The sequence below is a fragment of the Botryllus schlosseri genome, chromosome 7, assembly GCF_051294905.1.
Source record: "Botryllus schlosseri isolate E-star chromosome 7, Bs_hap1, whole genome shotgun sequence".
In the NCBI taxonomy this organism is placed as follows: domain Eukaryota; kingdom Metazoa; phylum Chordata; class Ascidiacea; order Stolidobranchia; family Styelidae; genus Botryllus; species Botryllus schlosseri.
Genome location: NC_137242.1, coordinates 13,675,434 through 13,695,113, shown reverse-complemented (window position 1 = coordinate 13,695,113; position 19,680 = coordinate 13,675,434). Strand labels below are relative to the sequence as shown.

The 19,680-nt window shown below is 40.6% G+C and overlaps 1 protein-coding gene across 1 annotated transcript; it reads right to left on the bottom strand.

Annotated features, from left to right (window-relative positions):
- Positions 1 to 2,125: 2,125 nt before the first annotated feature.
- On the bottom strand, positions 2,126 to 18,477 carry LOC145442487 (uncharacterized). The gene is made up of 12 exons (XM_080320407.1): positions 18,287 to 18,477; positions 18,021 to 18,083; positions 14,100 to 14,298; positions 12,660 to 12,784; positions 11,007 to 11,120; positions 10,096 to 10,227; positions 9,364 to 9,480; positions 9,025 to 9,188; positions 7,578 to 7,721; positions 6,094 to 6,409; positions 4,754 to 5,182; positions 2,126 to 3,232 (listed from the first exon to the last, which is right to left on the bottom strand). Exons 1-12 carry the CDS (start codon positions 18,351 to 18,353, stop codon positions 2,925 to 2,927), a joined length of 2,178 nt encoding a protein of 725 aa, XP_080176533.1. The 5' UTR covers positions 18,354 to 18,477; the 3' UTR covers positions 2,126 to 2,924.
- Between the last annotated feature and the right edge of the window lie 1,203 nt (positions 18,478 to 19,680).

Here is a 19,680-nt window from a genome sequence, read left to right as displayed (position 1 = left end):
TTGGCCAAGTTTTTTCCACGCTTATGTTTTGACACCGCATTTTATCAGCGTTTGTTTCCCAAAACTTCACGTCTTCACTCTTCATGTGCCCCGACGAAGAAGAGGCTGGCCTCGAAATGAATGAGTCTCATATGCCTGAGCTCGCTCGTTGCACACCCTTACACAAATTCATTCCAACGGTCTTCGACCATGTTTTTCAGAAAAACCAGTCGGACAAATCTTATCATGAATTCCCATGATAAAGCAATCTTTTCTGCGTGTCTCGCTTATATTGGCTACAGTACCCAGCACAATGACCTTAGATATAGGGGAGATGTGGTACCGATGGATCACTGGGACCGAAAATAGGCTACTTTGAAAATTCTCTATGATAATTCCATGATTACTTTCCGTGAACTTGTCTACAATTGCATGCTGGCAAAATCTTTCTTCCCATACAAAAAAAATTCGACGTGCGCGAGCTATGGTGTCTCTCACAGATGTTTTTTGTTTTGGGGGGTGTAAACTAAATTTAGATCGACATATACATTTTTCTTTGTAACCTTCAACACGAACGAACCAGCAATAATTTTTATTGTGAAGTGTAGGGCTTGTATCAGGCTATATATAATGACACATATTATTTTTTTCAGTTTCTTCCTTGAGTGGAATTTTTTTCGATTCATGTATAAAATTCGTAGGTTGGGGACCGATGATACAGTAGCCAAATCAAGCAAAATAATCAAGCATACTAACCATGAAACAAATGAAACATGCCTACGTACAGAACATCATTATGTAATAATTGCATATGATGTTTTATCGCTATAACGAGGTATTTGGAAGTCACACTGTCGTTTTTCGGGCAATATGTATGTAGGCCTACCCCCAAATTTATAAGTTCGAGCCTAAATCGAAACGTGATTTTATGACAACATTTGAGTGGATATTTATTATATTTTTGACGGTTGCGAGTTGCGACCAAACATTCTTCTTTGGCTTGCTGTAGCTTAGATTATAATACTGAGCAAGAAAAGTTGTCACATTGAGTTTTTAGGGTATATGTGTCATAGGTCCCCGGGTCGTGTGCCATTGGACCCACCGGGTGGGGACCGATGATATATTCGAGCAACAAAATTTGAACGTCCATAAATATTTTTTGAAAAGACGGATATTCATGTATATGTGCGCGATAGGTAGAGCTTGTATCAAAGTGCTGAGCCAGCAAAAGATCTGCTGTTTTCGGCTGAACATTTTGGGGCCAGCGATCATTTTCCAATTTTTGATCCATCGGTACCACATCTCCCCTATAGAAACTATCACAGGATTTCTTGCAATAATGTCAACAAATATTACATAGCAGCCTACATATTACCAGATAGCTCTGGCACCGCGTCGAGGTAAAATTATACCCTTGGCGGTCAATACTTTAATAACCCATGGAGGGGTAAAAATTTGCGTTACAGTACCTTGTAAGTGTGAGTCTCTAATTATGGTATTTATTATTATCCTCGTGCATCGCGCTAATCGAACAGTTATTACGAAAACATGATGATTGTTTAGCGAAAGAAAGCAGAAAGTCAACTTGACGTCATTTTTCCAGCCTGTCGCAGGGCCAGACATACTGTGTGTCTGCCATTACACCAGCTTCCAAACCAGACTTCCGTAATAATTATAGTGCAAAAATACTAATTCGCCACGGCTTGTAAGAGCTACGATTAGCGGTTCGTCGTAAGTTGAACAAGTTTTTACAATTGCGTCACAACCACAAAGGTTACACTGCCCTTTAATTTTCTATTAGGTTTATTTGAATTATTCCACGTCAGAAAAATTAACAATTATTCACGATTTACATTCGCGCAAGTGCGAACCGTCACACAGGTTGAAAAGCACTGGTTTATATATTAGTAAATCTCTCTCCAAAGGAGTCAGTGCCTCACCAACCATGAACCTTACTGTTTCTTACCAATTTTCACAGATATGAGCCCACGTTAGTCAGTGCTGCCCACTCTGCCTTGGACCTGGCCGCAAATCTGAGCTCACTTATTCACATTTTATCCCTACCAAATCGATTTGCGGATTTACCATCTTCTCCGGCAGGAAAACCTAACCCATCGAATTCACATCAGGACAAATGAGTCGATAGTATGGAAACATAAAAGCCATCAATTCACATACACACACACAGTAGTAAAAAGCCAGAAGATTGCAAGTGCTGTACGGAAATATAAGAAGCAATACTATAAAGGTTGAGACAGGAAAACAAGAAGGCCAAAACACAAAAGACTAAACCAGTCAGACAGAACATCCCATGCCTGTATCACCTACTAGCTAGATTCAAAGATGACAACAGTACAGAACAAGTCAATCGAGTATGGAACATGCGGATCAAGCACACCCGCAAGACACAGAGCATCTCAATAACCGTTTAATCACAGCAATGAAAGCCCAAGTTATGCTAAGCGGCTTATTTGGTGAAAGTCCACAAGACTGAAAATTGCCCTATTACAAATCAAGGATACCCGGCAACGCCTAAAGGAAAGTTTTGCTACTCAACGGAGTAGATGGGCAATGGTTGAAGACTAACCGTGTGTACTACACGGGACTGGTTTACCGTCAGGTATAAAACTGACAGGCGTCAGCTCTAAAATCGGAAAATATTACACCGGTAAATATGAAAGATAATACCACATTCAGTGCACTTGTTAAAGACCCGAACTTTCCGAAGTCAACATTAAAACCAAATTAGAATTCCAACTTCAACTATAGTTGAGAAGTCTGTGTGAATTTTGGAGTTTTCTCCAGAGATCTGAACTTGCCAATTTAATGCTTATGCTCATCTAATCTTGTTATTGAACTGTGGAGCTTGCCGCAAATTTCAGCACACAACGATAAGAGTATCTCGATGATTGACATGCGGGTGTGTATGGATTGTAACGCGACAATCAACGCCTTTCCGAGTTTGACAGGTCGAACATATTGATCGAGTCACAATCTCCGTCGTTACTCCTGGACGGGGTTAAGTTGCATAGTCTTTTCTGCGGGAACACTTTCTTGTTGGGCGGGGTTTGAGCGTCCCGGGACGGGGTTACAGAACATGTTGGTGGCGAATTGCTCGTATCATCGCATCTAATGTCGCTTAAGGTGCAATCGAGCAGGTCTTCGTCGGAACTGGTGCTACCTCGGGGCCGGGCGGGCACCGTGAAGGATTGGCCGTTTTCTGCTACAGAGTCGGTGTTGCTAGATGACGATTCTTAAAAGAGAAAAACGTGAGACAATGCGTGACATAATTAGAGGCAACTAGTAGAGAATCGGGATTGTTGATATACAATGTTCTTTCCAATTCTCTACTAGTTGCTGACGATTACCCCTGACGAGTGTCAGCCGAAAATATTCGGGTTCATTTCAATATGAATTTCTGTACCTCCAAGAAGCTCTACAATTAGAGGCGGTCACATCCACGATTATTGTTTAGTAGAGAAGAAAGACACTCATGCCCTATAAAATTTAAAAAATTGCGACTTCATCAGAGCCAGAGAGAGGAGAGGGCTGGGTCCTGGGTGAAATCAAGGTCCTACTTGAGCGATCCGATTATGCATTGAGTGGAACGTTCGGCCATCCCTCACTTCAAGTCTCAAGAGTAAGCAATACCTTTCACGAGACCATGATTTTTTCAAATTTGTTCACACAACTACGACACAGCGTTATGAGAAAACACTTGGGTCGGTCACTGTTCTGCAGGAATAATTTAGCGTATACCCGGGCTGGGCAACCTGCAGGCGTAGAATGAAAATTGTGCGGCCGCGGACACGTAATTCAATTAGCATGTGGTGGCAGCCACCGACATGAAAATTCAATTTACGAATTGACTCCCGAACTTTTGAGGGATTAATTAATCTTCGAGATATCTAATTGAACTTAAAATTTTCTTCGCACCGACTTCCTTTTTCTATTTTAATATAGTAGCGCCCATTGCAATTGGAGCCCCAGAGTACGGATGCGAACAGCGGAGGAATATGATGCACGCCAAATAGAAATTTCAACTTGGAATCGTTTGCTCCTCACGCAGAAATTTCTGGTACGTTTAGGAGATATCTTACCACTATACCGACAATCCTGATGGGAGGTCAAGAAATAACAGCATGCAAGTAAGTGACTGTTAGCAATTGGCCCACCCGAATACGCACCATCATTGATAACTTGCCTTAAATTCTAGAAAACACCGCCTCCATTACCTCTACCAGTGAATCTGGTCACATTGGCTGAGAAAGGATAAGTATTTGATAGTAATATGTGAAACTACTAATATTAATGACGAAATTAAATCTTGGATCTGAAAAAATGTAACACATCTAGTAATTATTCATTACATGACCGCTAGTGATTTCGATGCGTATAGTAAGACGATATGAAATAGTAGATTAGTACGGAGTTCATCAGAAATGGAAAGTTTAACATGGGTATTTGGTGACCAGTTACTTCATTACGACTATGCCCTGGAATGCAGCCATAGGCTACACAAGTAATGCAGCCGTGAATAGTAAAAAGGTTGCACACCCCTGGCTTATACGATCGCATTTATCTTCTGAATGATACAGCATGAGATGGAATTGTCGAAAGTCAAAGTGTTCATTAGGGATCAAATATATTTCAGTGGAAATGGGCTTAAAATTTTGGTACTCGGCTCTCACTAATCAACATGTAAGTTGTAACTTGCAAAGAAAAAATCAACGGTGAACACAGTAAGCACAGAACATACGTATCGCACCAATACCTTGCTGGCTGTTCCTTCTCGAATCGGTCGTCATCTGGAGGTACGGATTGCGACGAAACCTTCGCAGCGGCGAGCCCGCAAATCTCCGTAACGCCCGTGAAAACACGAAAGAAAAACCAGACTCTTTTTGCGTAGTCATATGTTCGTTGACTGCCGTATTTTCATCCCCGGCTGAAGACAGGTCTGTGCTTTCAGGCGAGGCTGATGCGTCCCCTGCTGAGTCGCCAACACTTTTAGATTGGCCCGGGCTGGTTTCGTCCTCTAACGACACAGACTGGGAGTAAGAGGGCGGCGTCGGGTAGACACAGGCAAGGACATCTTCTTCCACGATACCGTCTTGGTACGGGGCAGGTACCATGACGGGCAGGATTCGTTTTTTCTTCGGCAGCGGTTTGGCTTGTTTGTCTGACCGGGATGATCGGCTGCGACCTGAAATTTCCGGCAATGGAACGGTATTACGAACAAGTACAAGCTTCGAAAATATCCTCGCTATGGAATCGGAGAGCTTACGCTCATTTTTCAGATGAGGAGTTTTCATTTTCTTCCGGCTATATTTTGGCAATGGGTATGTTTGAAACAATATGACAAACATAACCATGGCCATTGATAAGGGGCCTCAACTTCAAAAAGGTTGAGAACAACCAAGTTGCAACGTCTGTTTCGCGCGGCTCCGGCTCCTACGATGGTGGCCAGTGAATTCGTCTTTACACAAAATTTAGCCGCTAGTGTGTGCCGGATATCTATGTCTGTTGTAGGCCCAAGGATTTGTGACTCCTTATCAATAGAGCATTTGCATAATTCTGTCGGACTTTTAGGTCTCAGTTCATTCCTACATATTGAAAGTATGGTCTGGTCTTTATTTTGTACTAGTGTTACTGTTTTTACTTTTGCTGCTGTGCGTTTCGTTTTGTTATTTATTCTTTTGTTGAAGTGTTACTGACTGACAGCTACATAGTGTAATAAACACTGACCTGGAAGATTACGCATTTGTGCCAACTCACATTGTACAAATAAAGAAATCTGTCTGTCTGTCTCGATGAGTTTTGCATTTGAATTGTAATAGCTATTACTATTATTATGAAAGCGATGCAACAATATTGTGTTGACAACTTTGAAAATGAATGTTTCGCTAAACATGAACCTGAATTTTCATTGACACTCAAAGCATGTTTTTTATCGGATAATGGGAGTGAGTTAGGTTAGGCTAGGATCAGGGACTGGAAAGTGCCGAATCCAATGGTAACCCATATGACAAATTTGATTGTATAAGTGATACAAACTTATCTGACTTACTACGTAGTACATAGCAACCGTGACGGCCATGAAACAAAAAATCTTACTTGAGCTTCTGGAACTTTGGCCCCGGACAGTAGTCCTCGTCGATCGAGCACCTTCTGTCCCGGCCTGTGTGTTGCCCGTGCTTGCGGGTCGCGAAGCAGCAGAAGTTCCGCGCTGAGTCGGCATTCCGGCCCGCATAGACTCGAACAAAAACGAGCCCCAGCTTTGCAAAGTGCTGCCCCGGCGTTCTGGGACACTGTCTCGCGAAGCGTTTGTCGACGGTGGATTTTGTTGCGGCGCTTCCGTCGTAGACGGCGTGTTGGACTCGGCAGGTGGGGCCGAGCCGGATTGAGGTCCCTCCTCCCTGTTGGTGTTGGCCTGTGAATTTCAAATACTGGATTGATAACTAAGGCGATTCATTTTTTTGACCTAAACAAGAAAGATTTTGACCTAAAGATCAAAATTTAGGTGTTTTCGCACATGATGTTAAAATTGTACTACTTATCTTCAGTTTTGGTTGTAACTGTCTGTCCTAACAAAGTAGTTTGGCCTGAAAAAACGTTTGTGGCTCAAAAACTGAAAAATTTTTACAAGAAAAAACTGGTATTTTAACGAAATCTGGCCCTATGAAGAATTCCAGTAGTTAGGCTATATCACATATAATAGTAGAAATGGTTGAAATTTGTTCTAGTATGACGAAAGATACTTTCCTACATTCTAGGGTAGACACAGCAGCAGTTGTTGGCTGACAACCCTAAAGTTGTGCGTACACTGCTGGTGACACATCGTGTCGCTTCATTCTGACAATATTGTCCACATCACAATTATTCTTCATGCGGTTCTTGATATAAGAACTATGCAATGCCTAAGCAGTCTTGCTTCAGTTAGGATTTTGCGGTACATTGACCATAACACCATGTCAACCTATTTGCTTCGTTTGACCGTTTATGATTCACAATGAGCAGACAATGGGCTGTTTACAACGGTAGGCCTATAATGTAGGCTAGAAGCTGTAAAATATCAAATTCATCCATAGCTTTTATATAGGCCTACGCCAAGGCCATGGTTCATCGGCAGTGCAAACATCTACGATACAACCGAAATGCAGAGGCCAAAAAAATTTTGACTTTGTAAACAATTTTGACAAATTTTGGCCTAACGCTACAATTTTGACAAAATTTTGACAAATTTTGACATGTCAAAAAAAATCGCCCTACTGATAACGAATCAAAAAGAATAAACGTCGTTAAGTCCTACTTGAGTATAAGGCCTTGTTTTGCCTGAAAACTGTTGAAAAGCACAACCTATCTAATATCATAACCACTTAAATAATTGAAATGATTTGAATTTGATCCAAGCATAGGCTTACCGGAAACTACTCTCTAACTTTACAAAATTAAAAGTGTATGAACTAAGTAGTTCTGTATTGAAACTGTTTACATGTGGTAGCAGTAGAACTAAAACACTACCACACAAGTACTGACCCCTATGGGAAAAATCAACACTCAGCGTAACATGAAATTTTACACAAATTCATCCTTCACACCTGCGTAGTCTCTCTCGCGGGAGCGCTTCTTTGAAACGGATATCGCCTGCTGCGGCGTCTGCGATTACGCTGCGGCCTCGATTCCGAGTCGACACCGCTAACGGTCATGTCGTAGGTGGGTGGCGCTTGCCTTGCGAAGATTTGCTAGAAAACGAAGCGAACGTAATAAATATCCATCCGAAAGTCAGAATCGGGCATGAAAATATGGATTCAAAGATTTCAGATTAGATACGATTTTGTCTGAGTATGTCTAACCCACATTGAAATTTCACATAAATATTTTCATCACAACAGCCATTGCCAAAATACATATATTGAGAAGTAAAAGACTTCCGGGTTCTTCCTATAAAGACTTATCCTTGTTTCATTTCAAAGTGTCTGAATACACGTTTATTCAGTTGACTAAGCCTAGTTTATGGAACCAACTGTACAACTTACAAATCTCTAGTTTGCTTGGCTCGCATTGTCGTCCGTCGTTTTGACCTATAGAATTGCTATTACTGTACTGTATGCTTCAAAGTTTGTTGTCGCCATTGTTGCAATGTGAAATTCACGGTCTGTAATTCTGATTGCTACATCCTACTTTGCCATCTTCATTTTACTTTTGAATCCGTTCGAATCCATGTAGTATGCCGAAAACCCCAGAGTTTAAATATAGGCCAGGGGTGGGCACTGGGCAGCCTGCGGCCGTAGAGTGGAATTTGTGAGGCCTTAGGCACATAATTCAGTTAGAATGTGTTGGCGGCCGTTGACATGCAAATTGAAATTACGAATTCACTCCCGAATGTTTGAGAGATTTCAATTATTCTTGAAATTCAATACGACTTCATTTTTCGATTTTAATGCAGTATAGGGCCCTTTGCAATCAGAACCGGAATCGGAATTGTGTGCTCCTCATGAAAGACATTCGTTTCTGGTACATTTGGGCGATTACAATGTATTTTCTTTATCCCGACAATCCTGATGAGGGTCAAGAAATAACAGCGTGCAACAAAATAAGTAATAACAATTGGCCCACCCGAAGATGCGTTATCATCCATAACTTGCCCTAAATTTTCGAAAGCTCTCCCTCTATCAAGTCTACCGGTGAACATGGACAGTTTAACATAGGTATTTTGCGTCCAGTTAGTTCATCACGGCTATCAATGCGGCCGTCATTAGCAAAATGGTTGCCCACCTCTGATATTGGCCTATGTATTTTCACAATGGGTGGTGTGATGAAAGCGATCTTCAAGTTATGTACCACGGACAAGCTATATTAACTGTTAGAATTGCTGAACCAAAACCAGCATATGCTGATCACTCGCTTCAAGGACATCTAAAGCTCACAAATCCACGATACATCCGATTTTCAATCTTGTATCAATCTCCGATTTTATTGGGCACCACCTAGTCCACATTCAAAAGATAAAAGCCTTTTTCCCATAAAATCAGCACCCTGACTCACCCGTTCGACTCTGGTCAAAGGCGTCGTATGCAGTAGGCTCCTCCGGTTATGCGCAGTTCGTAACGAGTACAACTTACATGTGCATCCCATCGAGATGACCAGCAGTAAACTGCACACCAACGCGCCAACAATGGCAGCGGTGATAACGCGCCTGCTTGCGGGATCTGTGAAAAGGCGGCAAAACTGCGAGATGCGTCTTCGCAGCCAACTCAAAATGACCAGGCAAATGGGTCCAATTTTAAAAGAGATATCCTGTTACCGTGATACCGGGTTGTTTTTCCTACCGGAGCTAAGTGCCAATCCAGTATTGCACAAGTCAAAAGCTCATAAAAAACTCACAACTACACCCGGCTTCATCCGATCCATCCTTGCAATCCAATTCCTGATCGCAGAGCCATCTTTCAAAAATGCATCTATTCTCCGATTCGCACAATACGGTGCCGTGCCCACAGATGGCTGTTGAAGGAAACGCACCGAGGTAAATTTGAGCTTACAGATTTTTTCGACAGCGTGACAGCAAAGGAACCAACCACTGGCTGAGGAGTCGCACAATTTTTTTGTATCAGACACAGATCATAAACAAAACCATTGCAATACAGTAATGCTCATCAGTTTTCCATGATAGTAGCCTAGTTAAAGTAGTCTAGTTATATAGTTATATACTAGGCTACTGCTTCTAGAAATCGTTAATCGAGAAACAAGAATACGAAATCACAATTCCCTTTTTGACGTCACTGAAAGGCTGAAATTTTTCCATACCCAAGTCTATTTGGCTTGGTGTGACCTGGAAACAGTTAGGTGGCCGGAATTGATACCAGAAATTTAAAACTGGGTTTTCGCACGGAAAATAAGCCTCTTGAGACATAAACACGACAGATTCAAACATAGATTTGGATTGAAAAATTTCTGTCGGTTTACGATGTTTTTTTTTTCAACCTGGATTTGGATTTACATGCTGAATTTTGAACATTCTCCGATTATCACACGACTATCAAGTAAATTAGAGTCGTTGTTGGATTCGGGGGGCATGGTTAAAAAAATCATAAATCGAAACGCAAAAACAGTCCCCACCGCAGTTGTCCTCGTCGTTTCCATTTATCGACTGGAGGCAGTCCTTCTGGCCGTTACATCGCTGCTCGCTAGCAAAGCATTGAGAGCCGTACTTTTGTGTGCCGCACCAAAACTCAGTGGCGGCGCAGTGATCTGCGAGAAGAACGCGATGCATTACTACAGAACAGTAACAGTGGGTCTCAACCAATGTTCCTTCTAATTTTTGACGAGTCTGCGCACACTCACCAACTCACTGCGCAAAACCCTGGATAACAGTACGTAACGACTAAAAAGAAGGTCATCACTTGGAATTTTTTGTGCGCAACTTAGATTTTTTGTGCGCAGAGATCGTGTCAGCACTGCGCATTTGCGCACGTGCGCAGCTTAGAGGGAACATTGGTCTCAACCATGATTGTAATGTAAAAATGGAAAGTGGCTAAATTTCACTCGAGTGAATTTGTGTGTTGACTCGACTGGTAATCGAGTCATTGAATACGACTTGACCAAGTCACATGACTTGACCAAGTCACATGACTCGAGACTTTCTAGATGACTTGTGTATCAGGACCAACACTTGGAAAAAAGGGCCTTCTATCTGTTTGAATAAGCAACAGAGTGAGAAAAATGAGTAGCCTATATCACGAAGTGAAGCTTTCGATATCACCCAAGAGTTTCACAGTTAAGCGGGTTGTACCTGACTTGAAATCAATAATGAACAGTGGGCTCTGAGTCGAGTCTCAACACTATTGACTCGGAGGTGTGAAAATGACTCGACTTGACTCGACTTAAAAATTGACTTGTGACTTGGAACCTTGCCACTTCACTCGGGAACCAGTGTTGCAAATTACCACTAATTCTACCACAATTGCACGCGATGAATCGCCTTCACGGTCCAATCACCACGAATTGGTTGCACAATAAACATATCTCACCACATCCCAGTTCGTCGATTGCGGTTGTACACTGTACCACGCCGTCACACAGTTCCGAATCCTTGTAGCAGGATTCCCCGTCTCCGCAGGATTTCGTACCGGGCAGACACACCCCTTCAGGAATAATAACAATTAGAGGCGGTGAGCAGATAAAGAGCATGCAGAGGGTTGTTTAAAAAATAACATTTTCTTCAAATTTTGCTGGCTATTCTTTAAAAATTGATAGGTTGGCTAAAAACTCTGCACATTAAATTTGGCTCAATTTCAACCTGTAGAGTTGGAAAATTTTGAATATATTATAAAATTTCAAAAAAAATAGAATTTCAATTAATTACTGTCAATCCAATGAAATTATCAGGTTGTCTAAACAAACGCTACACACCGAATTTAGCTCAATTCCAACCAGCAGAAGTGAAGTTATTGGAGTACAAAATTCTGGACTCGAAAAAATCGTAGCCTAATAAATGTAGGGAATTTTTAGATTATTTATTATGGGTCTAGCCACCGTAAACACTTTTCATTTCAAAACTTAAATTTGAACCACAATAACTTCACTTCTATTGCTTGGAATCGAGCTCAATTTGCTATGCGTCGTTTTAGTACAAAACTCAGCAATTCCTTTTCGGACAATTCATTTTCGAACAGCGCTAGTGTTCACTGTAGCCATTATTGCTACTCAGGTAGAAGTAGCAGAAATACCGTAAATTTCGACCCAACTACAAATTGAAATAGAGAGAGGCCTGAAAAGTATTCATTTAATTTAAAAAAGTAGTGTTGGTCAATTCGTCGCGTAGTTTTAGCACTGAATCGGAGCAGACTTCAAACTACTGGATCTTCAGAAAGTGTAACTAGAACTAGAACTATTCACTTTTCAAAATCCGGAACTAGAAGTGCCGGTAGTCCAAAAATCCGAAGTTAGTACACCGTCAACTAACTCAATTGGTACTTTCCACATGTTTGAATTGCCTAATGCAAGCAAGCCAAGACTATTAAAAAACGACATCACACCATGAAAAAGTAAGTACTTTTGCTTCAATAATTGTCAAGTAAAAGTGGAAAATGTTGAAAAGCGCATCTACTTGAGCCATTAGTGCATGTATGACAGCAAATCCTACTAGAGTCCTCCGAAAAAGTAGAAGTAATTCCAGTAGCCTACTTCATCACTAACCCCCTCTGAGCATAATATTCCATGTGTGTTCCAACTTCAATCCTACCATGAGGGCATAGGATTGACAAATAGGCTATTTCAAGCCAGAAAATAGTTATGATTGTCTTCATACTGCATTCTCGATGAAATCTGACCTCAAAAGATATCCCAACGCCAATGCCAATAAAGATAACGTACACCTAGTGGAAATGCGTAATGTTGAGGAGGTTAGCAGCAATGTAGAATTTTCAGAACCAGGGCTGTGCAAAACCCAAGTATCAGTGACGATTTTACTGAGTATGTGTATGATATGCTTACACAAATATGAAATATCTGCGTATCCCCACAATCGTACATAGAAAACACACTTGATCAGTTCAATATGATAATATGCTATTGCGCACAATAAACATTGCCTTGCTATCTAAATCTTATTCGCTTGATGCATGCGAGGATAGAGAAACAGCTACACTTTGGTAAAAATAACACAAAATGGAATACTGTACCTTTCAACTTGACAGTAGAATTAAAAGCAACATAGGAATATGTGCTAAGCACTATAATCATCCTTCCGCTGTGTGCGTAAATGTGTTCCCCAGTATGATTTTCAAGCGCAACACCGTAGATGTATCTACAAATGAACGTAAACAATGATTAAGATCAATAACTCATTGGACTCGTCAGTTTAGTGCAAATGCAAGTCAACATATCTTGAGCTATCAAGTAATTCAAGTTTTATAGCACAAAATCATGGTAATTTTTGCAGAATCAACATCAGTAGGCCACACTTTAAAGGTTTTCGAGACGGCCCCCTTGACAGCAGCTAAAAAAAAATTCGTCCCCCTCTCTTATCGCAAAAAAGAACTTCATAAACAGCTATCGGAGTGTTTGCAACAAAACCGTATAGTATCTTTAAATGGAAGGATATAACTGCTTTGGGAAGCCAAGCTATAATGGGAAGCCAGTGACAAGTCCAAAAGTATTAACATATTACAAGTTGCAACGTAGTAGGTCCAGACTGCACTAGCAATTCCTACTTACAGAATAACACCGTTTCATATGCCATCGAATATGAAGTTTGAATTATATTCTCTATCACAATTCATATACATATAAAACATGAAAGTTTTGTACTGTGATATCCCAATATAAGTAGCCCATTTTTCAATTCAAAATGCCTTTTTGTTTTACATTTGCTTTACTACATGAAGTAGCGGTGCTCTGAAAGTTTTCATGCCGAATACTTGAATTGAGAATGAACGTGAAACAAGGTGCGGCAAGCTACAAACGTACTGAGATGTCAATTTTCTGTATGTCATCTACTATCGGGGCTACAATGCAATCAATCTTTACATAGTGATTCGAAAATCTTGAAAATGTTGCAGATTTCAAATACGGTTTTTGCCAGAACTAGGTAATGTAATCCAGAACCATACCAGCGTAGATATCACTATGGCCACGCAAAACCTGAATCCCCTGAATATTCGCATGAAGAAACCATGCTATGACTGTGGCTTTGTCGTTATTGCAGAAGTTATTACGCAAGCAATAGTTCAGCACCAGCTATCAATGATAGGCATAATGGTGTTAATTAATTCAAAGACATGGGCTACTGTATCAAAATCGATATAGAATTATAGAATTATCGTAGCTCTATTTAGAAGATATTGCTATGAATTATTTTAACAAGCCTTAACGGCACTAGATCAATAAAGACAACTGCTTAGACACTCAAATCCCACAAAATTCAGTCAACCTTTAGTAGTCGAAGACATTGCTCCAGCCAATGGAAGTGATATGAATCAGTTTTTGTGAGTGATAGATCATTTCAAAGTGAGATCACTTAAAGCTGCCTCACTTAGGTTCAACATACCGAACATCTTGTGCTAGAAGTTAACTTTTCCTCAAGCCAACAAAATCTCTTCAAATTCATTGCAAGGAGTTACCTTTTGATTGGATGGGCGTAATCTCCATCATAAATTACAAGCTCGAGTTTCTGGTAATCTGGGGTAACCAGGTTAAATTCGAGTGTTGCTTCGTGGTGGGGGGCGGCTGAAACGTTCCACGTCCACTGGAAGCATCTTGAAGGAGTGTATGAAATGAAAACGTACGATTCCACAACGATCTCTTTGTGACAGTGTTCCCCTGAAAAGTAAACGATTGTGAGCGATAGGCTCACTGGCAAAAGAAATATAGACAATAGAGCAGGGTTGTGAAGCCTGCGACCAGCAAAAAAATTATGTATTGTGTGATCCCTGAAATGGGTTTCTACATTAGCTTATTTCCTGATAAGTTTGAGCCGAGGTTGGGTGGGCCAAGAAAAGGGACACCCCTTAAAATTTGGTTGCAAACCTCTTATATAGAGAATTAGGAAGGATTTCTAAAAGATTCTTTGGAAGAAAGTGGAACAACATTTGCTTTATTTTATTGAAATGCTGTCCTGTCAAAACGGAACATAATCATTTCCAATATCGAAATGGAAAGTAACTTAACTAGGATCAGTAATCGGATAACGTCATTTTGTGTAGCTCAGTGGTTCCCAACCTTTTTTGACCCATCGCCCTCTTTTCCAGGTCAACACCGATCATCGCCCCCCAAATTTTGTGTACCGAAAATTGGGCATACAAACTGTAATCACCGGCGGGTTGACTAAAAAAAAAAAAAAAGGTCAAATTTTCGGCTCGATGTCTAATTTGACACACTTTTGTAACTAAATTTCCGTGGGTTGACTAAAAAATTTAAAAAAATAAATAAAAAAGTCAGCCGTTTTGACGCGTCATCGCCCCCCTATCGCCCCCTTCGCTATTTTCGCCCCCCGTCGCCCCCTTTGTCCATTTTCGCCCCCCTGTCGCCCTCTTCGTCATTTTCGCCCCCCTGGACCGCCAAATCGCCCCCTGGGGGGGCGATATCGCCCACGTTGGGAACCACTGGTGTAGCTCAACTCCCCTAAAAATTGTCAAGCAAAACACGTAATTGAAGTGTACAATGGAATATTTATTAACACTGAAATAAACCCGAATATTTTCGGCTGACACTCGTCAGGGGTAATCATCAGAGACTAGTACAGAATTGGAAAGAACGTTGTATATAAACAGTCGTATCACCAAATATGACGTCACTGGCATGAAATTTCGAATAATCGGGGCGAAGAGATCGCTTAAGCTCAATGTACCAATTTTAGATGGTACTCGAGTAGACATCAAGGCACCCAACACAAGTTTGAATGACCTCTTGCGATATCTGACATGGCAGAATCCATGGCCTGGCCTTTGCCTGTTCTGAATCAAGCTTTAGGGAATGAGTCAAGGCGGGTGAGCTTTTCTCCTAGCGAGATGCGCGTGTACCAGTAAATCTAGGGTCATGGTGCGCGCTACTGCAAACGATGTGACAGTTCTTCCCACATGCCCACAATCATCGTGTCACTTATATTCATAGACTACATTACTTTGTGGGAGTGCAGGAAGAGCGTCTTTAGGTGTTGCAGGGAGCAGAAAGTTGTAAAAATCACAGTTGTAAACTTACTCACAGAAGTGGTTTTACCTGGTCACACATGGCTGTTAAGAATAGCAGAAACTCTGTACAGTGTACATTACTAGAAATGATATCATACCAGCTGGCTTTCTTGTTTACCACACACAAGGCATAGACTTAGTCCAGGAATACCACCACTGCGATAAACATATAAAATCCCTGAAACAACCCTTGATTTAATCATGGAAATAGGAAGTCATCCAAGTTCTGCAAACACACACCTTTTCTTATTATGATCAGGAAATGAAAAGACCTCTGCATTTATGTACTGATGGGGATCGTCAGTCGTGATAAAGATTAGGACATTCTAATTCAAATGATGTGCATCTTGCCCAAATCCATATTGCGAGTATCGAGTGTTAAATATGAGATCTTGGCAATCGGTGATTCAGTGGAATGGATAACCCATTGCCTCCAGGATAATGCCGAATGAATTTAACTGCATGAGATGATAATGATATGACAATATTTGGTTGTGGTAAAGTTGACACACTACTTCACATGGATATCCTAGTTCAAGAAACACTGTAAAACCTCGCTTGAGGTAGGTTACATTGCCAGGACTGAATAAGATAACACACAAGGATATCTATCAAAGAGAATTCTTTTTAAAGTTAATCTGACAAACAGACATCAGGCCAGAACAGTAGACTATGACTACAGAGAGAAAGACTGATTGAGTCATGATTTTCTGAACTGATGACAGATGCATTAATCAAATGATTCAGTTTTAGGTCACAGTGCTAATGTTAATCTAGATGAAGTAGAGGTAATATCGCAGATTTATTGAGCTACTCAATTACACTTTTAACTAGAAGTAATAAATGATATCTCGGAAACGTATTCACTAGGCTATTCAAACAGGGTTTGATAGCATGTAATGTTAACTACATATTGAGACCATGTGTAAAAGCCTGGCTGATCATAGATACAACATTATTAACGATTTACATAGACCCTCAGCTCATGAATTCATACTAAATAGCAATCTGTTAATAGCATACACATTCGAATGATCTCCATGCACACAACATATCTAATACAGATCAGGTTCAAATCATGTTCAAATATGAAAGTACAGGGTGTTCCACTAAAACAGGTATTCAAAAAAGAAGAACTTTAACAGTGTACTTTTGTGCAATTTACAACACTATACGGTATATATTTCTTGTATTATGTTGTTTAGAAAACAGATCTTGTGCTGCTATCAAATACAATGAAAACTCTAATAGCAGCTAACTCAACGGATTACATTGTTAATGCTGTTGATGTAAATGGTTTTCAATATAAACACGTAAAAAACTAAATACCCGTCTGGAAGAGTCCCTCTATTCTTGGAGTACCCTCAACTGAACTGAAACCAACTCACGGGAATTACAAAATTATCATCAGGCCTCATTCACATCAGCACTTGACTCAGTCTCTAGTAAACCCAAAAAAAATCTCACAGAAGGTCAGCTCTGGACCAAGACATGCAACCCTGATAGTAGGCCTGAATCAAAATAAAATTTTCAATTACCTGACTCCAAATGATGAGAATGTCAATGATGATGGTTTTAAACACGGCAAATTTCTATGCGATTCCATTACAAACTTTCAATTTGAAATTGCAACTACGAATCTGCTCACGATTGGTGCAGGCTATCGCAATCTTGTACTGGTAGTGTTCTTATCTGATGAAATCATAATCAACGGATACTGATGATGTTCGACGGCGCGATGATATTTTCGTACTCGGTCAAGCATGAAGTCTGATGAATTGTATCAGTTCACAAATTCCCAAATATCATCTCGAAATATAATCAACTTCCAAGAAACGAACACCCGATATGACTTTCATGATATGTCATGTTTGTGTGAGTGTAAGAAATACATAACCGTATTTTATCATCCTGTCATCGGGATTTATTCCGTTATAAATCTATATTCTATCCATCAGTCTCAAATCTCAACATAAAATTATGATATATATCAGTTTCAGCCCAGTTTATTATTTACAATGTTCATCTAATCAATACAGCTCACTCGACAAGCTTGCGCTACAAGGAAAGGAAGACTGCATCGAAACGACTAGAGTAGTCTTTGAAATTAGACACCCAACTGGCGGGCCTAGACCATGTTAATAAAAGACATATAGCCTACACTGGAATCTGAATGAAAAGAAATAGAAAGAACGTAAAAGAACAAGGAGCAAAAATGAGATGGCTTGTCATTTCTTGTCAATTGATAGCAATAGGCAATAGCATATACCAGTATAGCCGGTATACTATGGCAGTATAGCCGGTATACTATGGCAGTACTGACCACCGTGGTCAAAAGAAATTTCAATGACTCACCTGGTGTCTCATCATATAGTCCCTCTGGTACATTTACATGGACTTGTGCATATCCTGTATTTCCTGAGGAAAAGAGAATATGTTCACACAATCGAAATCGACAAAATTTCAACTCTGTTATATGGTTTAGTATCATAGGGGATCTCATAAAATAGGGTATTCAGTTCGATTTATTAGCAGTTTTTATCAGTTCAATACACCACAAAAAATGCGATACAATGAACAGATATATAGGAAAGTGTCGAAACGATTCGGAGTATTCTCACCTTGCGATATTAATGCCCAGCATATTCCAATTATTAGATGAGGTATGGTCAAGGCTAAATTCCGCATTCCGTTCTTTATCCTAGGCCCGTAAATTCATACTACGAAAGTAGGCCTAGATACTTTATTCTCGGTTTCAGCTGATTCTGGTTCCTGTTGACGTTCATCGACAAGGAGTTCTGACGTCACGTCACACTCAGCTGTCAGCTCTTTGAAGGAAATAACCGGACACGAAATTGCACATTCTATCCGGACATTGAGGGATTTCACTGAGTAAAAAGTGCAAACTATCATATATCATACATATACATCATCATCATCATTGGTTTATTAGCAATTTTATCAGTTCAATACACCACAAAAAATGCGATACAATGAAAAGACAGGAAGATGTCGAAGCGACAAGGAGTAGTCTATGGAATCTGACACCCACCTTGGCCTAGGCGATGTAAAGAGGAGGCATGCACACTGAATGAAAGTAAAGAAGATAGTATGGAAAAAGAATGCGACAAGAAATAGGGCGGCATGTCATGGGAAGCGAGATCGATAGGTCAGTCGTGGTCCGGTAATCTTGAGGATGGACTGTATTTATTTAGTAGTAATTGTTTGTATTTCGACTTGAATGTGGACATGCTCGTCGACTGTCTGATGGCCGGCGGGATTCTGTTCCACACATCAGGTCCGGCATATTTGATGGAGCGATGATCTACAGCGGGTGCAATATAAGGCAGCGTAATGATTACATCTACAATGATTAGTAACACCACAGTAACTAATATATGATCCGTGTAACTTACACACAGCGGTTCGTATTGTCGTTTTTGCCTATGTGATTAATATCATCGACCTAATTAACATTTTTACAGTCAGACCATAGCAATTTACAACGTAGCTACGTTATAAATTGCTATGGTCAGACTGTTTAGAGCAGCGGTTCTCAACCTTTTTTGACACGCGCCCCCCTTGGCGATGGTCAACAAAATCGCGCCCCCCCTGACCCCCCTCACATTTATCATCATGTCAAAAAGAGCACATCATCTAATACAGATGGGCAACCTTCTTGCTAATCATGGCCGCATTTCGATTACTTATGTAGCCTAAGGCCGCATTCCCGGGCATAGCCGCAATGAACGATCTGGACGCAAAATACCTATGGTAAACTGTCCATATCCATTCCCGGTGAACTCCGGACTATTCTACTTTTCACAACGGCCTATTCTGCGCACCGAAATCGCGAGTGGCAATGTTATGAATAGTTGCTGGGAGTGCATATTGTCGCGCGGTGCGCGAAAATTTTTCAGAGCCGTGAATGAATTGTTATTATTCCTGTTCCAAGTAAGGGCGCTACTGCATTGAAATCGAAAAATGAAGTCTTGTTGAATTGCGCGGTTCGTGA

Excerpts from the sequence above, each read along its gene's own strand:
- LOC145442487 (XM_080320407.1), bottom strand. The coding sequence starts at position 18,353 with ATGCGGAATTTAGCCTTGACCATACCTCATCTAATAATTGGAATATGC. Across the intron at positions 10,228-11,006 it reads AATCGACGAACTGGGATGTG|ATCACTGCGCCGCCACTGAG; the intron begins GTGAGATATGTT and ends TTCTTCTCGCAG. Across the intron at positions 3,233-4,753 it reads GAGAAGGAACAGCCAGCAAG|AATCGTCATCTAGCAACACC; the intron begins GTATTGGTGCGA and ends TTCTCTTTTAAG.